The sequence below is a fragment of the Ovis aries genome, chromosome 23 (assembly GCF_016772045.2).
Source record: "Ovis aries strain OAR_USU_Benz2616 breed Rambouillet chromosome 23, ARS-UI_Ramb_v3.0, whole genome shotgun sequence".
NCBI lineage: Eukaryota > Metazoa > Chordata > Mammalia > Artiodactyla > Bovidae > Ovis > Ovis aries.
The window spans coordinates 3,670,001-3,689,933 of record NC_056076.1 but is presented as its reverse complement, the minus strand read 5'-3'; the positions used below and the strand labels follow the sequence as shown (position 1 = coordinate 3,689,933).

Sequence of the window (19,933 nt, the reverse complement as noted above, 5' to 3'; positions counted from 1 at the left end):
GGGCGGGGGGCTGCCTCTTCAGCCCACGCTGCCATTCAGGAAGCCTGGGACAAAAAGCACCCACCTGGGGGGCAAAGCGCTATTATATACACACATGTATGTATCCCCACTCTGTTTCAGATCCTTTTCCCATATAAGTCAGTTCAGAATATTGAGTAGAATTCCTTGTGCTATACAGCAGGTCCTTATTAGTTATCTATTTTATGTACAGTAGTATATATCCATCTCAGTTTTCCCGTTTATTCTCACCCCACCCCCTTAACCCCCCTGATAACCATAAATTTGCTTTCTACATCTGTGACTCTATTTCTGTTTTGTAGATAAGTTCATTTGTTTCTTTTTAAGATTCTCCATATAAGTGATACCGTATATTTGCCTTATGATAACTTGCTTCACTCAGTATCACACTCTCTAAGGCCATCCATGTTGCTGCAAATGGCATTATTTCATCCTTTTTATGGCCAAGTAATATTCCATTGTATATCTGTACCACGTCATCTTTATCCATTCATCTGCTGATGGCCATTTAGGCGGCTTCCACATCTGGGCAACTGTAAATAGTGCTGCAGTGAACACTGGGGTACATGTATGCTTTTGAATTATAGTTTTCTTGGGGTGTATGCCCAGCAATGGAGTGGGACTGCGGTATGAAGGACACTCCATACTGTTCTCCACAGTTGTCATTCTGATGTGAAGTCATGTCCCACCATGGCTTGCGGTACTCCAGGCTTCCCTGTCCTTGTCTATCTCCTGGAGCTTGCTCAAACTCATATCCATTGAGTCGGTGATGCTATACAACCGTCCCATCCTCTGTCACCCCCTTCTCCTCCTGCCCTCAATCTTTCCCAGAATCAGGGTCTTTTCCAATGAGTTGGCTCTTTGCAACAGGTGGCCAAAGTACTGCAGCCTCAGTTTCAGCATCGGTCCTTCCAATGAATTCTCAGGGTTGAGTTCCTTTAGGATCGATGGGTTTGATCTCCTTGCAGTCTAAAGGACTCGTAAAGAGTCTTCTCCACCACAATTCAAAAGCGTCAGTTCTTTGGTTCTCAGCCTTCTTTATGATCCAAGTCTTGCACCCATACATGACTCCTGGAAAAACCAAAGCTTTGACTATATAGACCTTTGTTGGCAAAGTGATGTATCTACTTTTTAATATACTGTCTAGGTTTGTCACAGCTTTTCTTAGCAGCAAGTGTCTTTTAATTTCATGGCTGCAGTCACCATCCGGGGTGATTTTGGAGCCCAAGAATATAAAATCTGCCACTGTCTCCCCTTTATCCCCATCTATTTGCCCTGAAGGGATGGGATCAGGTGCCATGCTCTTCATGGCGCTGCAGTCCCAGGACACTTCTGTGCCCTTTCTATGCCTCCTTCTGCCTCACTTAGAACTAGGTAAAAACACTCACCACCAGAGCCCTCCAACAGACAGGTGACGGGCGTCACAGCTGATGGTCAAAGTAAAGGAGCCAAAAACTCAAGGATAAAATGTATTTTCATAGCTGTATTAAGCACGTGCTCTGTAATCCATTCCTAGGTCACCTACAGCTTGCTCAGAAATGCTCTATAAAACAGCATTTTGTGGGATGGGAGTCTCTTCAAGGGTTGTGAGACCCAGGGCCTTGCTGCTCACTGTGCAGGCTTGGTGTCAGCAGCCCTGGGAAATGCAGGCTCCCAGGCCCCCACCCTGGACCTACTGAGTCAGGAGCTCTGTTGTGACAGGTGAGCGTGCGAACACAAAAGCTGGGGACACTGCATTCCCGAGTGGAAAACAGCCTTGGCTGTTCAAGTCTTTGTTCAACAAGTGACTAAGTGATCCGGGAAAGTCACTTTTCTGCACTGCATTCTCCCATCTGTAAAATGGGCATCATTCTCCTTTTTCAATTTTTATAGGAAAGAGGGAAGGCAGTGACATTGTATTCTATTCTAATTGGTAAGCACGTTCTAAGATGTTACATAAAGTACGTGTGAAAGTTGAAATGAGAAATAATACCCTTCAGTAAAGACAATGACAGCACTTTCATTGTTACAGCTGGGGTGACACCTGGGCTCTTGAGCTCAACCTCGCCTCTGGTACCCAGCCTACCCGGATGTAAGTAATTCTCTGAAAGTTACTTTGATTAAAAAAACCCTCAAGGAGACAATCCAATTTCCAAATGTAAATTCCAACAACATACAGAGGGACCACTATTGCTTTCGGTCCCCTGGTGGGAAATGAGGCTTTCGACCAATTGAGATTGCCTCTGACGTTGGCTGTTGCTGTTCCTGCGGAGGGACTCTCGGTGTGAAAAGAATGTTTCTCTTGTGAGAGGATGTGTGCGTGTGACGCTGGAAGTTTGCGCCTCTTATGCGTGAGTTCGAGGAAGACAGAAATGATGTCGAAAGACAGGGATGTTCAATGTCGTGTGGTTCTGAAGGGCTTGCTTCCGAGCCTTAGTCATGATCTGACCTTTGTACAGAGGATGAGATTCTAGCCGTGGGAACAGGGGACGTGGCCCCACCGCGGTCTCTCCCTGCACGCGCCCCTTCACCCTAGGGCGCCTCCCACTGTGGGTGTGTGCATCCAGCCACCGCAGCCTGGAAGCTGCCAGATTCAGAATTCCATTTCAGGAGGATCGGCCAGTTCAGATTCTAGATATTTTGCTGTTACTAACATTGTCCAAGCGCTATAGGCGAGAACATAAGCAAGTTACCTACTTGAGGGAAATAAGCCCTCAACCAGGGGTGATACATTTTTTCTCTATTTGATATTCATGATTTGACACAGAATAATAATTGACAGATCAGACCTTTGTAGCATTAAAACTAAATTGTGGTCATTCAGCCCTTAATTCTGTTGAGCTTCTTTTTTCCCCCGAAAAGGCTGTGTGATATTTAGATGTGTGTGTGTGTGTGTGTGTGTGTGTGTGCACACTTAGTTGCTCAGTTGTGTCCAACGCTGTCATCTCGTGGACTGTAGCCCTCCAGACTCCCCCGTCCGTGGGATCCTCCAGGCGAGAATACTGGAGCGGGGTGCCATTTCCTCCTCCAGGGTTTCTTCCCAACCCAGGGATCAAATGCACGTCTCCTTCATTGGCAGGAGGATTCTTTAACCGCCCGGGCTACAGGGGAAGTGCGATCATTAGAGGACACAGAAGTCAGTGGTCTGAACACCTCACTTGTGCTGGATTAAAGGGGCGTCTTGAGTGGAACACACTTTGTGGTCAGAACCGTGATATTCTTTCTGGTTTGGTCACCACCTCACCCAACAGAAGATTTGTAACAGAGGCAGCTGTTATTCTGTGACGCTTTCAATCAGGCATTGAGGGCAGGACCTCAGGATCTTATGAAAGGGTGAGACAGAGACAGGCTGGTGCCCTGGAAAGGAGCGCGCCTACACTCTGGCTGTTGTCCGCGACCTTGGACAAGGTACCTAATCTTCCTGGGTCTTGCTTTCTCCATTTATAAAGTGAGTAGAACTGGATTGTCTCTCTTTAAAAAAAAAAAATATATATATATATATACACACACACACATATATATATACACATATATATATATATAGAGTATTTTATCCTTTTTTTTCTTTTCCTGCATGCAGGCTTTCTCTAGTTGCGGCAACTGAGGGCTATTCTCTAGCTGGAGTCAAAGGCGTCCAGTCATGGTGGCGTCTCTCCTGTTGCAGAGCGCAGGCTCCAGGGAATAAGGGCTTCAGAAGTTGTGGCACACACGCTTCGCAGCTGCACAGCATGCAGAATCTTCCCAGACCAGGAACCGAACCCATATCCCCCGCATTAGCAGGCATATTCTTGACCACTTAACCCCTAGGGAAGCCCTAGGTTGTCTCTTGAATCCCAAATTTTACCATTTAAAGGTCAGCGGAGTCTTCTCATCTGTGATGAGCAGAGAACCTCCCAGACTCCCTCCAGTGTGTCTGTGAGCTGCCTTCCTCTGTGCCCAGGGGCTGGCACACACAGGGTAATGCAATCTTCCAAACTTCCAAGCTGGACAGCGTCTCTTCCCTAAACATGCTTCCGCATCTCCCACCAGCCAGAGAGACCACAGGCTCAGGTCATTCTAAGATTCGGTTCCACTCTTTACATGGAAGGGATAGTGCATAATGGTAGCTGACGATTTATGGGCCGTTTTCCTGAGCTCTGAGCATAAATCCATCTTCCCTATTGGACATTACCACCAGTCAGCAGGGTGTGTTTTAATTATTATTTTAATTTCACGTTGGCAGAAAGACACTGTCGAATAGCTCCCTTCAAGGGAAACTCTTACTTTGGGGGGCTGTTGGAACCTGCGCTTTTGGTTCATGCGTCCCTGCATGTATGAGGCGTGTATCGCTTTCCCTAAACTGCACTCCTTGGGGTACTTACCGACTGCTCCAGAGATGCAAGACACTTCCTGACAGGGTCTGTGCCTCCCCAGTTGCTGTGAGCAAGCGCTGCAGGGCAAGTCCCCAGTGGACCAAACCATCTTATCAAGAACAGAGGCTGGTTATCTGTTTTATCTATAGTAATGTGTATATTTTAATCCTGACCTCCTAATTTAAAACCTACCCTTTTCCCCCTTGGTTTTCTATGTCTGTGAGTCAATTTCTGCTTTGTAAATAAATTCGTGTCATATTTTAAATTCCACATATAAGTGATATCACAGGATATTTGTATTTCTCTGTCTGATGTATTTCACTTAGTATGCTCCTTAAATCCTGAGGTCTATCCATGTTGGGACAAGGACTCACTATATAGCACAGGAAACTATACTCAATATCTTATAATAACTTGTAATGGAAAAAAATCTGAAAAAGAATACACATATGCATTATTATATAATATATATACATTATTGTACATATATATTCACATAACCCGGTCACTTTGCTGTGCACCTTAAATTAACACAGTACTGTAAATCAACTCTATTTCAACAAAAATTAAAACAGCAGATGCTAAGACAGTATGAATTCCCGGCCATTTTTAGTCTTGTTTTCACATCCCATTAACTTCTCAATCTAGGGAAAGAAGAATACAGAAGACTCAAGCATACAGAATTAAAATATGTATCTTAGTTGACTTTAAAAAAAATCAACTAATCAACTCTACTATCAAGAATTGCGTGAACTGATACATATTGGGAAATATTATTTATTTTGTATAGCTTTTTTTGGGCCAATATTCCATACTTTGCTCATGTTAACAGTAATAAGGTTCTCATATCAAACATTCCTCCTTTCACAAGTTGAATAACACGATACTAAAGGTCTACAAAAAAATGGAATTCCAAGGTTAAGATGCCCACACTAGTAGGATTGAGAATTCAGAGTTCTATATTTGGACTTCTGAAATATGATCACAATTCCAGGCCATAATTAGAATATTAGTTACAGAAAACCTAAATTAAAAAAAAAACACCAATAAACCCCAAATTAGCTAATAAAGCTTGCATACATTTTGTCTCTAGACAAGTGCTATGAACAGCAAGCAATTTAAGGAAATAAGACACTGGGCGGAACGGAGAGCAGTAGCCATGAGCACAGCAAGTCAGGCCGCTTACGCCTGGGTTACAGTCATAGACCCTGAGCTGTGAGCCCTGGGAGACTCAGGCCTGCCGCTGATTGTGCTCTGTCTCCTCCTGTCTTTTTTTTCCTGAAAGGTGCATGCTGCTCGTCTGTTTTCATATAAATCTGAAATATGCTATTTATCCCATGTGCACATGTGGTCAAGTGATCAAGAGACATATTTTCAGTCCTGCGCACTCCCTGCCCCATTTTAAAGGAAATCCTGCAAGTAGTAAATTCACGCTAATTGGGAGCTCTATGAAGGGGTTAAAACACTGCCCGTTACAAGTCGGGTGGCCATTATAAATGTTACCCAAATAAAAGCCAGAAACAGGAAGCCAAAAAGCAGGTCCCTACGGCAGGCATGTCTTAAATGATATCATTTGTCAAGTTTCCAGCATCTTGTGGTGGGTGAACACACACACAAAAAAGGAGGTCTGTGTTGTACCAAGGACGTTACATCCTCATTAGCTGGAATATTCTTTAAGTATATAATGCAACATTTTCATTGTAATAAGAAGCGCAACTTGTCACTGCACTTTCATTAGATAAATACTGAATGTAATACTAATGACCATTTATAAAGGCGCTATCCTCCTCCTGAGAAACTCCATTCAGATGAAATCATATAATAACAATTTTTAGAGCACGTCATGAAAAACTTCTGTGTAGTTTCTCTGCAAACTATTTCCTGATTTTTTTTTTTAAAATGCTGAAAGCGGTGAACAATGGAAGTCGTCATCAAATGGACACGGAATGACATTGTTAGTATTTTTTGCATACAAAAACAAATTTGAAGGAAGAGCATTTGGCCTTTTACAAATCACAATGGGACGGGAGGGAATAGCTGGGACTCCCTTGTTTCTTGGCATGCTAACTGGAGCCAAGGCTCTCCATCTGCCCAGCCGGGGACCTCAAGGCTGATGTGCAAAGAAGGCCACCCTGAGAACCCAGAAATAATTCATCCACCAGGATCGTTCAGCCCCGGCCCAGTCTCTAAAACAAAGACTGACAATTGCCCTGAATTATGGATGTACTTTTTGTGATATGTAATACAGTTCAGAAGAAAGGCGGAGAGAGGATCGCACCATTTCACCTCCCATTAGAGGCTGGGCTTGAACGATAATCCCAGAAGATGAAACTGATGCTGAACTATGACCCTCAATTTACAAATCATTTTTCAGAAGAATTAAAAAAAAAAAGTTAAAACATATTTTTGGCATTATCTGAATGGGCGGAATCTTTCATGCTTGTTTTCTAAGAATAAATGAAAACAGTATGCACTGTAGTTTTTTAGTTTGGGGAGAGACGGAACATGAGGTTTTCAGATTATATTTTATTTTAAACCTGGTTGTTTGAATTTTTTTTTTTTTTACATAGCTGAATTTAGTGTATGCCTTCAAAACACAATAAATTTCTATTCTATAGCTTCAGGGATCCATCCGTTAAAATGTTGGTCTTTCATCTTTATTACTCTCCCATTAAAATGAAAGAAACCGGGATGCACTTCAGTTTAAAAGAAGCAATTTAGTTGGCAATGTCCTTACTGCTCACGTCTTGACAGAGGGAAAAAGCCCATGATTGCTTAGACTTCACACTTCTGTCTGCCTAGGACACCACTAAGCCTATCAGACAGAGTACCTTACAGTGAATAATATTCTCTGATGAGCTGATTTGATTACAGCGTTGCTCCACTACCAGTCATTCCCTTGCAGTTACATTCATAAAACCTGTCCCCTCCCCTTTGTTTGCCTGGGTCTCTAAAAGGGAGGCCAAGTCCCCTTCGGTTTCGCTACAGCTGTTAGGTCTGAAAGGGGCAGATTGATAACTTAGCAGCACACTGGCCAGGCTTCTCCGGTACCCTGCACTAGTAACCCCGTGCTCTAATGAGGACGCAAAGAGCCTCCCATCGGGCTGTTACCCTTCTTCATAACTCACAAGCGTCACAGTCGCAGTGGCCTCCAGTGCTATTTGTCTTTAGTGCAGTTGTGACACTCCGGCATGATCCATAATTTGGCAACTATTTACCGTGACATTTCCCTTCAGTGCAGCCATAACATTCAGTGAAGCCATTATTTGGCCCCATTTACCATATAAATTGTATTGTTGTGCGTGCATGCTAGCAGCTACATTAGGTACCTGAAAATGAGTAAATCTTGGAAAACAGATCCGAACAGCTACTCAGCGGTAGGACTGCCTTGCTCCTCAGACAGAAGGAGAGAAAAATTAAATACGGTCACCAAGTTTCCTAGAGTATCTCTAATCGGGTGTCTGTTTGTTTAGCCTGTTAGAGACGCTGAAACCCAAGGCTCTGAAAACCAGTCTGGTGGGCGTGGCTTCGCTAGAAAGGCAGGATGGGGTTCCCACCTCAGCGATGAAAACCGGAGCAAGCCAGCCGAGGAAGGTGGGGGCGAAGGTGGGTCAGCTGTGGGCTTGATTCAGAGGGGAAGGCGTGGGGCTGGTTACCTTCACGGGAGTGACGTCAGGTGATGGTGACAAGAAGTGTCTTGTCCTAACAGGCCGCGCGGAGACCTGGAGCGTGACACGGCGTCAGTGGTGGCTACTCGACTTCCAGGTCAGGGAGCAAACCCGCCTCCCCAAAGTCTCCAATGAGAAGCAAATGCACGCTTATCTGAGGTCACTTCAGTCCCTGCTTTGTGGGATGCTGTTTGACACACCCCAGTAGGCAGATGAAGGGTTCTGTTTGGTGTCTACAGAGCTCTCCCCATACGGCCCGGGTTTTGTTATGTTGGCTCTCACTGTGGATGGAGCACATCCTTCTTCATTTCACGTGCATGTACTAAATTTTTAAAGTCTCCCGAATCTCTAGTTTCCCTTTACCAAAACTGCTCTTTTGTCCATATGAGTTTTCAACACTACTTTGCTTCTTAAGGGAAGAGAGAAATCTTCCATCCCACACATGCCTCACCAGCATGATTGTGTATAAAATCATTAAATAAAGAGATACTTCTTTAAAAGAGGTCTGTGCTCATTTAATTTTTTTTTTCTAATGACCTAACAGAGTCAGAGTTTTGGGAGAATCCCTCCAAATTTCTATTTAGAGAATTGGCTGGTAATTTATGGAAGGAGAAGGGCCATTTCCTGAGAATATGGACTCTGAGAAGTGACTGACTTTTGCTCTCTCTCTCATTTATTTACAACTTGCTAGCATTATACCAAAATCTCCCATAGCAAAGAACTCATGAACTGTTTTCAAGCCCGATTTTAAAATCTCATCAAGTTGAAGACATGCTGATTTGATCAGATCTTGCATCAGGGATTAATTACTTCCCTGGAACAATAAAATCTGGAATGAGACTCTCCATGAGTAAAGAACTGAAGGTAAAGGTTTTACCTCTGTGCGATGGAGGGAAGTTTTACTAGCACTTTTTTTTGGCAAGGGAAAGCAAAATAAAAAAAAAAAAGGAAGCAAAGAAAAGAGAGAGACCTAGTCATTAAACTTTACTTTTGTTTTTTAAAAAATATTATCTCCATTACCAACTAAAAACAAATAGATTTGAGTAATTCTGGGGCATAAAATGACCATTTTCTTTCTCTTATGCCATTGTTCTGCTTTTATAGCTTACTGTTGACAGAGGGAGGTAATTCGATGACAATTTTTCCAGTGTTTTTTCTCATGTACATATAATCGATGGCCCGGAAGACCGATTCCAGGCCGATAAACCTGCCCTCTGCAGACAGAATTCCGGTGTCCACCTCACAAACCAGCTCGCCACCCGCATACATCTTGAGCAAGTGGTCCATGGCACCTCGAAACTCAGGAAGGTAATGGTTCAAGAAGAAGCCCTGGACGCTGGCAGATTTCTTCAGCAGTTTGGCTGGAAGTGTTGCTGCTTTCACGGGCGACAGGCCGGTAGGAGTCTGGTAGCCAGAGATGAACCCGATCACTATCAAGCGCCCTCGGGTAGCCAAGGCGTCCACGGCCAAGTCAAACGTGGCTCCCCCGACGGACTCGTACACCACGTCCACACCTTGGGGGTACTCCTGCCTCAAGACGGCACCCACGTGCTCGGCGTTATAGTTGATGGGCCGGTCGCAGCCAACAGACTTCAGAAAAGCAGACTTCTCGGCAGAAGAGCACGTTCCAATGACGTGGCACTTGGCCTTCTTTGCGAGCTGGACGGCGAACTGGCCGGTGCCCCCGGCTGCGGCGGTCACCAGGACCTTCTTCCCTTCCGAAAGCCCCCCGAGCTCTTTCAGGCTGATGTAGGCTGTGGTCCCACTCACCAGGAGCGTGAGATACTCGGGTTTCAGGGCCGGCACTGGGATGGCGACCCTGGCGGGCACCACTGTGTACTCAGCGAAGGACCCAGGCGCCACGTAGGCCACAGCCTGGCCGACAGTGAACGCAGCGCTGGCAGAGAGGCCCAAGGCCACCACCTCCCCCACACCTTCGAAGCCTGCGTCGAAGGGGGTCTTGACTGAAGGGTCATAGCGGCCAGCCGAATAGTTGATGTCAGAAGCATTGACACCAGCAAACCTAGAGGAAAACAGACACACACGAATTCAGGTGCTTTCTTTGTCAAGGCTTTTTCTATTTCTCTGAATCTGGTGACTGTGGAGGGCAGTGAAGCTGTTATCTATTCTGATAGAATTGGAAAAAAAAACCACCCAAAACTCTTGATATGCACTTCAAAAAAAAAAAAAAAAAAGAAAAGAAATCAAACAAATGTGAGCTCCACAGTGATTCCGTATTAGAGTTTTGGTTTATTGTATTCTTTCATTAGGTTAGGAATAATTTCACATCTCTCTAAACAGGTTATTTCATACACCACTTATTCCCTCTCTCTTTCTTTCAAAAGAGAGGAAAAAAAAAATTCAGGAAGCCCTCATACACAAACTTCACTGGAGCTATGAGTTGGAAATTAATTGGTCTCTTAGCAAAGATGTTAAAAACAACAGGGGGATAAAATATATTCAAAGAGGTAGACTTGTATTGATTCTGGCAACAATTTAACACTTCAGATAATAATAGTAACGACAATGATATTATTAAAGATTGATGTAATGTACAAGGTCACTGGCTGCTACATGTTACTGCAGGGCTTGTTTCAAACAGTGTGAGAGAGGCTGTAGCAAATTTTCCTTCTGATGTAACTGTGTCCAGTGTGAAAATATGCATTTTGATTAATTGAACAAAAATTGTCTCATAAGGGTAGAGAGATTTTTATGGAACATCCAACATTTTACAGTCCTTCCCAGATGAAAAGGAAAGCAAATCGACACTATATTTTTCCTCAACAAGAAGCAGAGACATACTTGATTAATACCAGATGATTATTTTCACTTTGGTATCCAGAGTCAATTTAATTGCCAGGCTGGTATTTTTACCAGCTTTTTTTCATCTCAGTATACCTCATAACAAAAATATCCTGATACATAAGGAAAAAAGCCATTCTCCCAAGGATGTCGGGAGGTGGCTGATACACACAGTGGGAGGACCCTAAAGATGCCATTTCCACCTGTAATGAAAGGAAAAGGTGCTGGGATCTGGTGGCTTCCGCTGGTAAGTAGGGCTCATGTTAAAACAATTTACTTTTAATTTAACTTAATAAACCCCAAACTGCCCCGCACAAGGACCCACTTCCACTTTATATAGAGACAATACTTAGCCCTCGTAAATGCGCCCTTATGACGGTGCCCCACATACACGATTGGACACTCTCTACATTTTTTATCAACAGAAATAAGAAAGCAGGAAACTCTCCTTCGGGCTCGTCCAGTCCAGCAGCTTTCAGAAGTTACCAGACACAAGGCCTCACAATCACGTTACAGGATTCCATACCCGAACAGGACACATAGTAATGAGAAGCGGGAATAATGGTTTGTGGTGGGTTCTCATTGGCATTTAATGCCAAGATGCCCACGTTCCATCTTTTGGGTAGGGGAGGGCCAGGCATCTTGCCTTTCACTTTGCCGAGTTCTCCAGGCCTGGCCTAGTGTCCTGAGCGCGTGCTTCCGGACCTTGGGGAAGGCGGCGGTCGAGCCCAGTCGGGGTGCCTCTGGACGCCGGATCGCTGGGGCTGGAAGGCCGGCTGCAGGACCGCCGGCGGGGGTGGGGAGGTGGGCTGTGCTTACAGGTGGGGGCCGCGGCGGGTAGCCCGCTCTGTTCTCCTCGCGCAGGATTAGACTCGCCCTTCCCGTGGCCTTCGCCCCTCCCGTCTTGCCCCCTCCCTACCGCCGCCCCCCCCCACCACCCGCCCCGCGCTGGCGTTTCTGCCTTTCCAACCACAGAGGCCCTTCCCTTGCTGGAGCCCCCGCCTTGAACTCGGCCCCTCGGGTCACCATCATCTCCAAACCGGAGCGAACTGGGGGGAGGGAGCTGGCGAGCGGGAAGGGGCTGCTGGAGGAAAAGGCAGTCCCATCACCGCCCCCCACCCCCGCGCACCCCCTTCCGGGGCTGTGGTTGCCACTTCCAGGCGCGAGGCTGAGGACCGAGCAGGGCGCACGCCTGGGAGACAAGCGGCGGCGGGGCGAGGGCACCCGCGCAGAGGGGGCAGCGAGGGCCCGTGTGTGTGTGTGTGCGCGCGCGCGCGCGCGTGTTGGGGGGCAGGGTGGGCTCTGTTGGGAGCTCGGCGGCTGCAGCCCACCAGCGGCAGCCTGAGCTCACCAAGGGGCTTTGCTTAAAAACCCAAGTCAGACATTGCGGTGGAGCCCGGCCAGCGCTGGAGCGGGGGCCGGAGACCACGGGGCCCGCCCCGCGCCTGGTCCACGTCCCCGCTCCCTGCGGCGCCCTCGATGCGCCCGGGCCAACCTGCAGGGCGCCAGAAACCCGCGCTTCTGGAACTATCTCCCCTCGCAAGTGCCCGGCCTCCACCGACTGCCCGGCCGGTGCCGTCGTCCCGCGGCCTCTCCACCGCAACCACGGACAGATGCGATCCGTGAGTCCGACTCCCGGAGCGGACTGGAGTCGCGCGGGTCGCCGCCGAGGCCCGCGACCATGACCTCAGCCTCCCTGGGCCGAGCCGGGATCCCAGCAGGCGCGCCCAGACCGCACCGGCCGCCGAGCTCGGGCCCTGGGGCGATCGAGTGCCAGGGAAGCCCGGGGCACGCGGCGCTCCTGAGCTCATCGGCCTCGCGACAGTAGCCGCCGGCGGCCAGACTGTGACCTTGGCCTCGCAGGCACCCTCATTTTACGTCTCTCCACCCTACCCTGCCTTCTAAGTCGCCTGCGTCCTCGGTGAAGGAATCCGGAGTTCCTGCTCGTCTCCGGACACCTCGCCCTCTCCAGGGCCGCCCAGCCTCTGGTCGCGAGCCCCACCTCTCCCTGAAGCCCCGTTTTGCGGCTGGTGTGGACTCGCCACTGCCCGGGTGCGCCTTGGTCCTCACCTGGGCTTTGGGTAGAGGAGTGGGAGCCGGCGCCTTGGGCTCCATCGGAAACAAGTTCAAGAGCTGCAGGCGCCGTGGGCAGGGATCCGGGTTTGGGGAGCAGCGGACAGAAAGGGCGAGTGAGCGAGAAAAAGAGAAGACGCGCTAGGGAGGATACGTGCATTTGGAGACTCGTCTGTACCCCTTTAATTTAAAGTACGTGCTTTTAATGAGTGCAGGGGTCTAGCGATCCGACAGGCAGACCTACGCAAAAGACAAAAATCGAGGAGCCCAGGGAAAAAGAGAGGGATGTTTGGGGCTCTGCCCAAATATATACCCTTCCGGAGTCACTCGGTTTATTTACACTAAAAAGCGATGAGCCCTTTCGTCATGTTTATTGTGAAACAGGGCAGCGGTCCGAGGGGAGGCAATGGGTTTTCTGTTAACAAAAATCAAACCCGAAGACTCAAGTCCAGAGCAAAACCGTCAATACTGGAAGACAAAGTCCGCCAAACCAGACCTTCCTTTAAAAAAAAAAAGAAGGAAAGAAAAAAGGGATAAAGAAAAGGAAGAATGAAGGAAAAAAAAAAAATCTCGGCCTGGAGAATGAGAAGGAATAGTTACCCTCCCTTGAGCAACAAACGGTTTATCAAAAATGCCCTCCCCATCCCCCACCTTCTCTGTGCCGGTCCTACAAACTCTGCTCCATTATGTAACATTTGAACAGAAAATCGTTAGAAATATTTGGAAACGAAATAATGTGGCAGTATCTGGCAAAAAAAGAAAAATCTAAAAATAGTGCGCGAACTGAACCAGAGGGAGTCGGAGTCTTTCTCCTTTTATTTTCTTCTCTTTTATGAGGAGGGAAGCGGCGTTTCCTCGGATGTTAGAAAGCCGAAGGCCAGAAGTGGATAAAGGAAAGGCGTGGGCACGTTCTAGAAGGATTCTAGGCCCCCTTCTCACACCTTTCCTAAATGATAAACTTGATTATGCTAAATCGATGTCTTAAAAAGCACCTCCCTCACTGTGAATAAAGAATTTGTATTTTCTGTTAAAATGGAAAGACACGTGCAAAAGGTTCCACTGAAAGAGAAAGTCAGAGGGAGCACAATTAAACCCCCCCAGACACCTTTCCAAACAAGTGAATTTGGGCTGAATCCATTCACTCCGGAGCAGATTATTATTATTATTACGATAAAAAATGAGAAGCTCTTGCATATAATTTTCATGCAGTTGACACTGTTCGGGGCGATTTGGTCTGGGATTAAGATGAACTAACCTGTAGTGAAGTATTGAGCCTCTATTCTTAAAAAAAAAAAATCGGTAAAATGCCACCCTTACTGACAACATTTGCTAGAATAAAGGATCTTCCCACAGTTTGGGGGGTAGGGGCATATTTTCCAGCAGAGTAAGGAGAGGGACAGGCAGAGGTCCGCCCCATCCCCACAAGCAGAAAACGCGCCCCCTTCTTCTGTGACGGATTTCAAGGTAGAAGTTAGAGGTCAAGCGGTGACTATAAATATCCTATTTATATTAAAGGGATTCTTGGCATCTGTGGATGGAAGCTGGAGGCGTGGATCTTACAGCAACCCAAGTTGAGAGCATCCAACATGGCAGCCGGTGCTCCAGAACTCCGACCGACCACCTAGTTCGGGGACCGGCCCTGGTGACCCAGCGCGGGGAAGGGGCGCACACCCTGCGGAGCTGCTGCCCCGCAGGCGGGCAGGCTGGTCCTGCGGGCAGGAACTCCTCCACGGCAGCGCGGGCGGGGGTCCCACTGCGCGGCTGCTGGGAGTGCGGAAACTTCACACCTTCCGCTGCCCGCCCCGCTCAGTCGCCCCCTCCCCACTTCACACCCTGTTTGTAAAAGGTGTTCTTTCCCCAAGCAGCCTGGTGTGTACCACTGGTGCTCACAGTCCACAGTTGCGGGTGGCGGGGGTGGGGGGGGGGGGTGGTGGTGGAGAAAAAGCCTGCGTGAAACTTTGCCTGTTGGATTTCTTCGGTGTATTTTTTCAATCTGAGTCTCATCTCACTTCCAGGAAATCACTCCTGTGTTTTGTATGTCCTGCGTGAACACTCACCCACCCTTCTTTTCAACTTGTCAGGACGCGCGTCTGGATCTCAGCTGCCTTAGCGGTTCCTGGTACTGATGAAGAAACCCTCCGAAGCCCGGGTCCCAGCGGTGCACTTCAGCCCATCGGTTCAGGCGCCCCCTGCCCCCGCCCCTTTCCCAGCCTCCGCTCAGTCCCACCTTTGGCTCGCTTGGTTTCTACCTCTCCAACAGGTTCCCAGAAGTTTGACTTCCTGGTCAGAATTCCGAAGTCTCCGAGCTAGGTTTGGAAGACTGATACGAATCTCTAAAATGGACCATTCAGCATTGCCCCAAGCTGATTAGATAAGATACACAGTCCTTCAGTCCTCGCCGAGGACCAAGTGCTTTCGAGCACACCACTGACAACCTGGTTACAACCACGTTACTTCTCCCTCCGAAAGTATTACGCAACCTGAAATATGCAACACTCGCCCCACAGACCAGACTGACCCGGCGGGCGAGCCCCGCTCTCGCCAAGGGGGATGGAGGAAGTGGACGCCCCGCTTGCAAGTCAGGCAGCGAGAGGACCCACCGGCAGAGCCGCGGGCACGGCTCTGAAGAGTGAGGTTCCTTCCCTCTTGTTGCTTCAGCAGTTACTAAAGATTAGTGAGATGGAAACAAATTAAGATGGGCAGTGTGGAGGTGGAAAAGACAGTCCCAAGGTCGGGCGACGACCCGAGCCTCATTCAGTCTGCAAAACCTGCGGCCATGCCCCCGCCCCGGCCCCGCCGCCTGGGACGCGCGCCCCGCGGTACACTGCAGGGCACAGACGACAGTCACACAGAGCTGACAACACGCAGGCGGCACCGGCGAGGTGCACACCAACACACCTAACGACAGGCTCCGCCACAGCCAGGCAGCTGCCAACCTGGAGCGGACAGGAACAGCCAGCCGGGGCCCCGGCCTCCTTCCTCCAAAGCACGTTACCTAAACGTCGCGGTTCGTGTCCAGGCTGTTCCCAACTCCACCCTAAAGATTAGGCGATCGCTGGAGCCGTGGGTGCGCGCGGGTGGGCTGGGCGGGGAGCCTCCCCTTCTGGGTCCCGTCGGTTTTATTTCGGGAGCGGGAGGGGGAGGAGGAGGGAGGGCTGGGGGAGGGGAGGGGAATCCCAAATTAAAATAACCTCCGTTATGAGGACGTTCGGTGCCATCGGATATTCACACCCGCAACAGTCTCATTACGTTCGCCTTCGCCAGATGGCGGCGGGTTCAACTTCCCGGGATCTCGCAAAGTCGGGCTGTGCGCCCGAGCGCGCGCCGGGAGTGGGGACGCAGGCGGGCGCGGGACAGCCCCGGAGCGGCGCGGCGCAGCACGGGCCGGGGCCGGGGCGGGGGGCGCGCGCCGGGCTCACCGGTTCCGGACGAGGAGGTCTCCGTCCCCGGGGAGTGGCACCGGGCAGTCCCGGCGCAGGGTGGCGGCCTCGCGGAAGTTGGGGCTCAGCCGGGTCACCACCAGCTTCTGCATCGCGCTAGGGATGCCCGAGCCCTGGAAGTCCAGGAAGTGGCGGGAGTACGACATGTCCACGATGGCTCGGGTCCCGGCGAGCGCCAGCCTCTGCATGGCCCGCGCCTCTGCCTTCTTTCTGCGCCGCCGCTGGCCGGGGTCGCGACCAGTCCGGGCCGCTCCGCGAGGCGAGGCTCCGCGCGGCGGGCGGAGCGGGCGGGTCCGCCCCTCCTCCGGCCCGCGCCCTCCCCTCGGCTCCCCCCGCCTCTTCCCCACTACGTTTGGCGCCCGCTCCCCCCTCCTGCCCCGCCGCGCGCTGCGCGGTTAGTCCGCGGAGCCCCCGCGGTTCCCGGGCGCGCCACCCCCGGGGTCCGGGCCAGGGGATCGCTGACGCCCTGGCCGCTGCTCCTTTAATCTTTTTGTTTTGGTTTGAATCTGCTTGGCGCAGACTGGCCAAGGATCCTCTCCGCCCTCCCCCTTCCTCCCGGCGCCCGGGAGGCACCGGATATCCCCACCCTCCCCACGGTCTAAAAGCCGGATTTGACTCCTCTAAAAGGGTGAGGGGGGCGGCGAGGGCACCCGCGCGTCCCGCGACTGCCGCGGCCCACAGCCGGCGGCAGCCCGGGGCGTCCTCGGAGCTGCGCGGCGCCCAGCGGCCGGCGCAGGCACCTCCCCTTCCCGTGCGGAGCGTTCACTTCCTTGCAAGGTGGTACGAATCAACCCCGAGCGCGGCCGGGGCGGCGGGGCACGGCCCGGGCCCGGGGCCGGGCGGGGAACCCTGGGCGCCGGTGCGGGCGCAGGAGCACCCAGCGCCGGGCGGGGGGCGCCCAGGGCATCCTGAGCCCAGGCTGTTGGCCCTTGTCCCCGCAACGGCTCGCCCGTGCCGCCTTGCCCTTAGTCTGTCCCATGTAAGTTGCACAAACTAAGCCATTTTATTTATTTTGGCCAAGACTTCATGTTTTTCCATGATTGTTTTAAGTGGCCTCTACAAGACTGTTACAGGTTTCCCACTGGGAAAGAAACACAGATACTGGGAACCAGAGGGTCAAATTCCCAGAGCACATCTTAAACTTATGGGGCGGGGGTGGGGGGGGGGTGCGGATTGCCGAGGGCCTTAATGCAACTGGATGGAGACGTTACCATGATGTATGAGGACCTTTTTTTTTTATAACCCAGTTAGAAAGATCTGCCGTTCCATCGTGTCAATTATCTCCCTGTTTGCATTGACCAAATAATCAATTCACTTCTCACAGAGGGGCCAGACTAAATATTTTCCACATTTTTTTGTGTGATGAGCAAAGTCCATCATTAATTTTTTATTAAAGGAATACATTGTAGTGAAACATGTTTTCGTATCGTCCACTTACCCATTAATTACCAAAATATAAAAGCCGCAGAGTGCCCCTCCCCAGTCACATCTAACCCCCAAACTAGGATTGCAAAAGTGACACAGGTATTTTTATCTCAAATGCCGGACATTCCTCTTCCAAGGGTAGTTTGTGTCCACGTGGGTGCGTGTGTGTGAGTGTACAAGCGGGGGCGGAGGGGGAGACGCGCAGGTTTAAAAATCTGCAGGAACTAGTGTCTACTCAACTTGGCTTATAACACATGGGCTTCACCCACGGTCAGCCGGTGGATTACAATAACAAACCCCTCAATGTCTTTCTTCAACGTGCAATCTTTTATGTTATGCCGTATTAAGATTTCTTTTTTGTGTCATATTGTTTAGCTGGGGGGGGGGAGTAGAAAACAAAGCAATTAAAAAGATTGACAGGTATGGTTTGTGAGAGACCTATTTGTAATTGTCAGGGTGACGTTGGCGAGAGGAGGAGGAGTAAAAACTGAAGCCGGAAAAGCAGCTCGATGTGTCTGTCTATCAGTTGAGACTGTCTGAAAGCTCTGCGATCCGAATGTGTGTTATATTTCACTGAAAAGAGGAGCGAGCGAGAGTGCATCTCCTCTCTCCCAGGAGTTTGGGGGGACCGTCCACGCTCGTCTCGCCCACCCAGTGGACGTCTGCTCTTCACCCCTTCGCGCACACTCTCTGCGTTGTTGTTGTTGGCTTTTTTTTTTTTTCCGGGAGGGGGGGGTGCTTTTTGTGTATTTTTCAAAATTTTTCTGTTGGAAGATCAAGACCGGCCAAAAATCCATGATCAAAATGTGTTTGCATTAGATTTCGCCTCCGAAGAAGCGGCGATCCTGGCGGCACAGCCCCGCGGGGAGCGCGGGGCACCAAGTGGCGCTCCGGCGGCGGGTGCCACTGTTTGATCTGTGACTGTTTGGAAGGTGGAGCAGCGCCTGACATCTCCCCCCGGCGCATGTATGTACGGGGGCTTCACTCCTCTGTCTTGTTTGCTTTCTTCCTCTTAGACTAAGTGCGGGGAGGAAAAGGACTGCCCAGATCGGCCTCGCCGGCGCACAATGAGCAAGCTGCGACCCGCGCACTAAAAGCACTCGCCGCGACCCCCGCACCGCCTGGAGCGAGGGGGAGAGAAAGTTGCGCTCCGAGACTCTCGGCTCGCGGAGGAAGGCGCAGGGCAGCGCCCGCAGAGGCGCCCGGAGGAGCGCCCGCCAGCAGCACCGCGGCGGCGGGGAGGCGGCAGCATGGAGCGCGGGCCGCGGGCCGGCCCTCCGAGCTCCCGCCGCTGCGCCCGCGGCCCGCGCCGGGGATGACTCCGGGCTCGGCGCCCAGGCCCCGCGCGCTCCGCCCGCAGCCCGGCGGCCGGGACGCGGCCCGCGCGGCCGCGGCCGCCGCCTCCTGAGCGGCCCCGGGCGCGGCCGTCCATGCGAGCGGCGCCCCGCGGACCGCGGCGCGCCCGGAGCCCGGAGCCCGCGGGGACGAGGCCAGAGTTGGGCGCGCCGCGGAGTTGCGCCCGCGCCCGGGGCCCCGCGTCCCCGCGCCCCGCGAACTCCGGCGGCGGCTGAGGCCCGAGCAGCATGCCGAGGAGGAAGCAGCAGGCCCCCCGGCGCTCGGCAGGTAACGGGCGCGCGGGCCGCGCCGCGGGGAGCGGGGCCGGGGGGGCGCGGCGCGGGGGGCGGGGGGCCCGGCGGCCGGCGCGCGGGGCGGGGGCGCGGGCGGGGGCGCGGGCGGCGCTCCCCCTCTGGGCCCGGGAGCGAGGCCCGGCCCGCGCCCGGCCGCCGGCGCCCCGGGGCAGCCGTCCGCGTCTCCCAACCTGGGCCGGCGCGCGGAGCGGAGAAACTTCACGGCGCTCCTCGGCACGGCGAGGAGCCCCGACGGGCCGGGGAGGCCGGGGGAGGCCGGGGGGCCGCCGGGGCTCCTAGCCGCCTCGGGAGGGGGCGTGCGCCGGGCAGACGTAGCTCCTCCGAGGCCTGAGCGCGCTGGGAAAGTCCTCCGGAGGCGGGGAGGCTGAACCTGACACTTGAAATAAGGTCACCAGCCTGGGACGCAAGGAATGCGGTCGGAGGATTTCTCTGGAAAATAGCAGCCTTTAATGTCCTGTGCAAGAGGCTTCTGCACCCCCCCCACGCCCCCCCCTTTTTTTATTACCTCTAAAGATGTCTTTTGATCA

At 51.5% G+C, this 19,933-nt stretch overlaps 2 protein-coding genes across 2 annotated transcripts in view; one reads left to right on the top strand and one right to left on the bottom strand.

The window, feature by feature from the left end:
* Positions 1 to 5,110: 5,110 nt before the first annotated feature.
* Positions 5,111 to 16,576, bottom strand: PTGR3 (prostaglandin reductase 3). Its single transcript, XM_027961093.3, has 2 exons — positions 16,312 to 16,576; positions 5,111 to 10,040 (listed from the first exon to the last, which is right to left on the bottom strand). Exons 1-2 carry the CDS (start codon positions 16,518 to 16,520, stop codon positions 9,116 to 9,118), a joined length of 1,134 nt encoding a protein of 377 aa, XP_027816894.1. The 5' UTR covers positions 16,521 to 16,576; the 3' UTR covers positions 5,111 to 9,115.
* A 2,670-nt stretch (positions 16,577 to 19,246) lies between these two features.
* TSHZ1 (teashirt zinc finger homeobox 1) overlaps positions 19,247 to 19,933 on the top strand; it is a 79,748-nt gene continuing 79,061 nt past the window's right edge. The window contains exon 1 of the mRNA XM_027960976.3: positions 19,247 to 19,380. Within this exon, the coding sequence (XP_027816777.2) occupies positions 19,341 to 19,380 (40 nt within the window). The 5' untranslated portion in view covers positions 19,247 to 19,340. The remainder of the gene's footprint in view (positions 19,381 to 19,933) is intronic.

What these genes read in the sequence shown, in the direction of transcription:
- PTGR3 (XM_027961093.3), bottom strand. Translation starts at nt 16,520, where the DNA reads ATGCAGAGGCTGGCGCTCGCCGGGACCCGAGCCATCGTGGACATGTCG. An exon ending in GACCTCCTCGTCCGGAACCG is followed by an intron (nt 10,041 to 16,311) that starts GTGAGCCCGGCG and finishes GTTTTCCTCTAG; the next exon opens with GTTTGCTGGTGTCAATGCTT.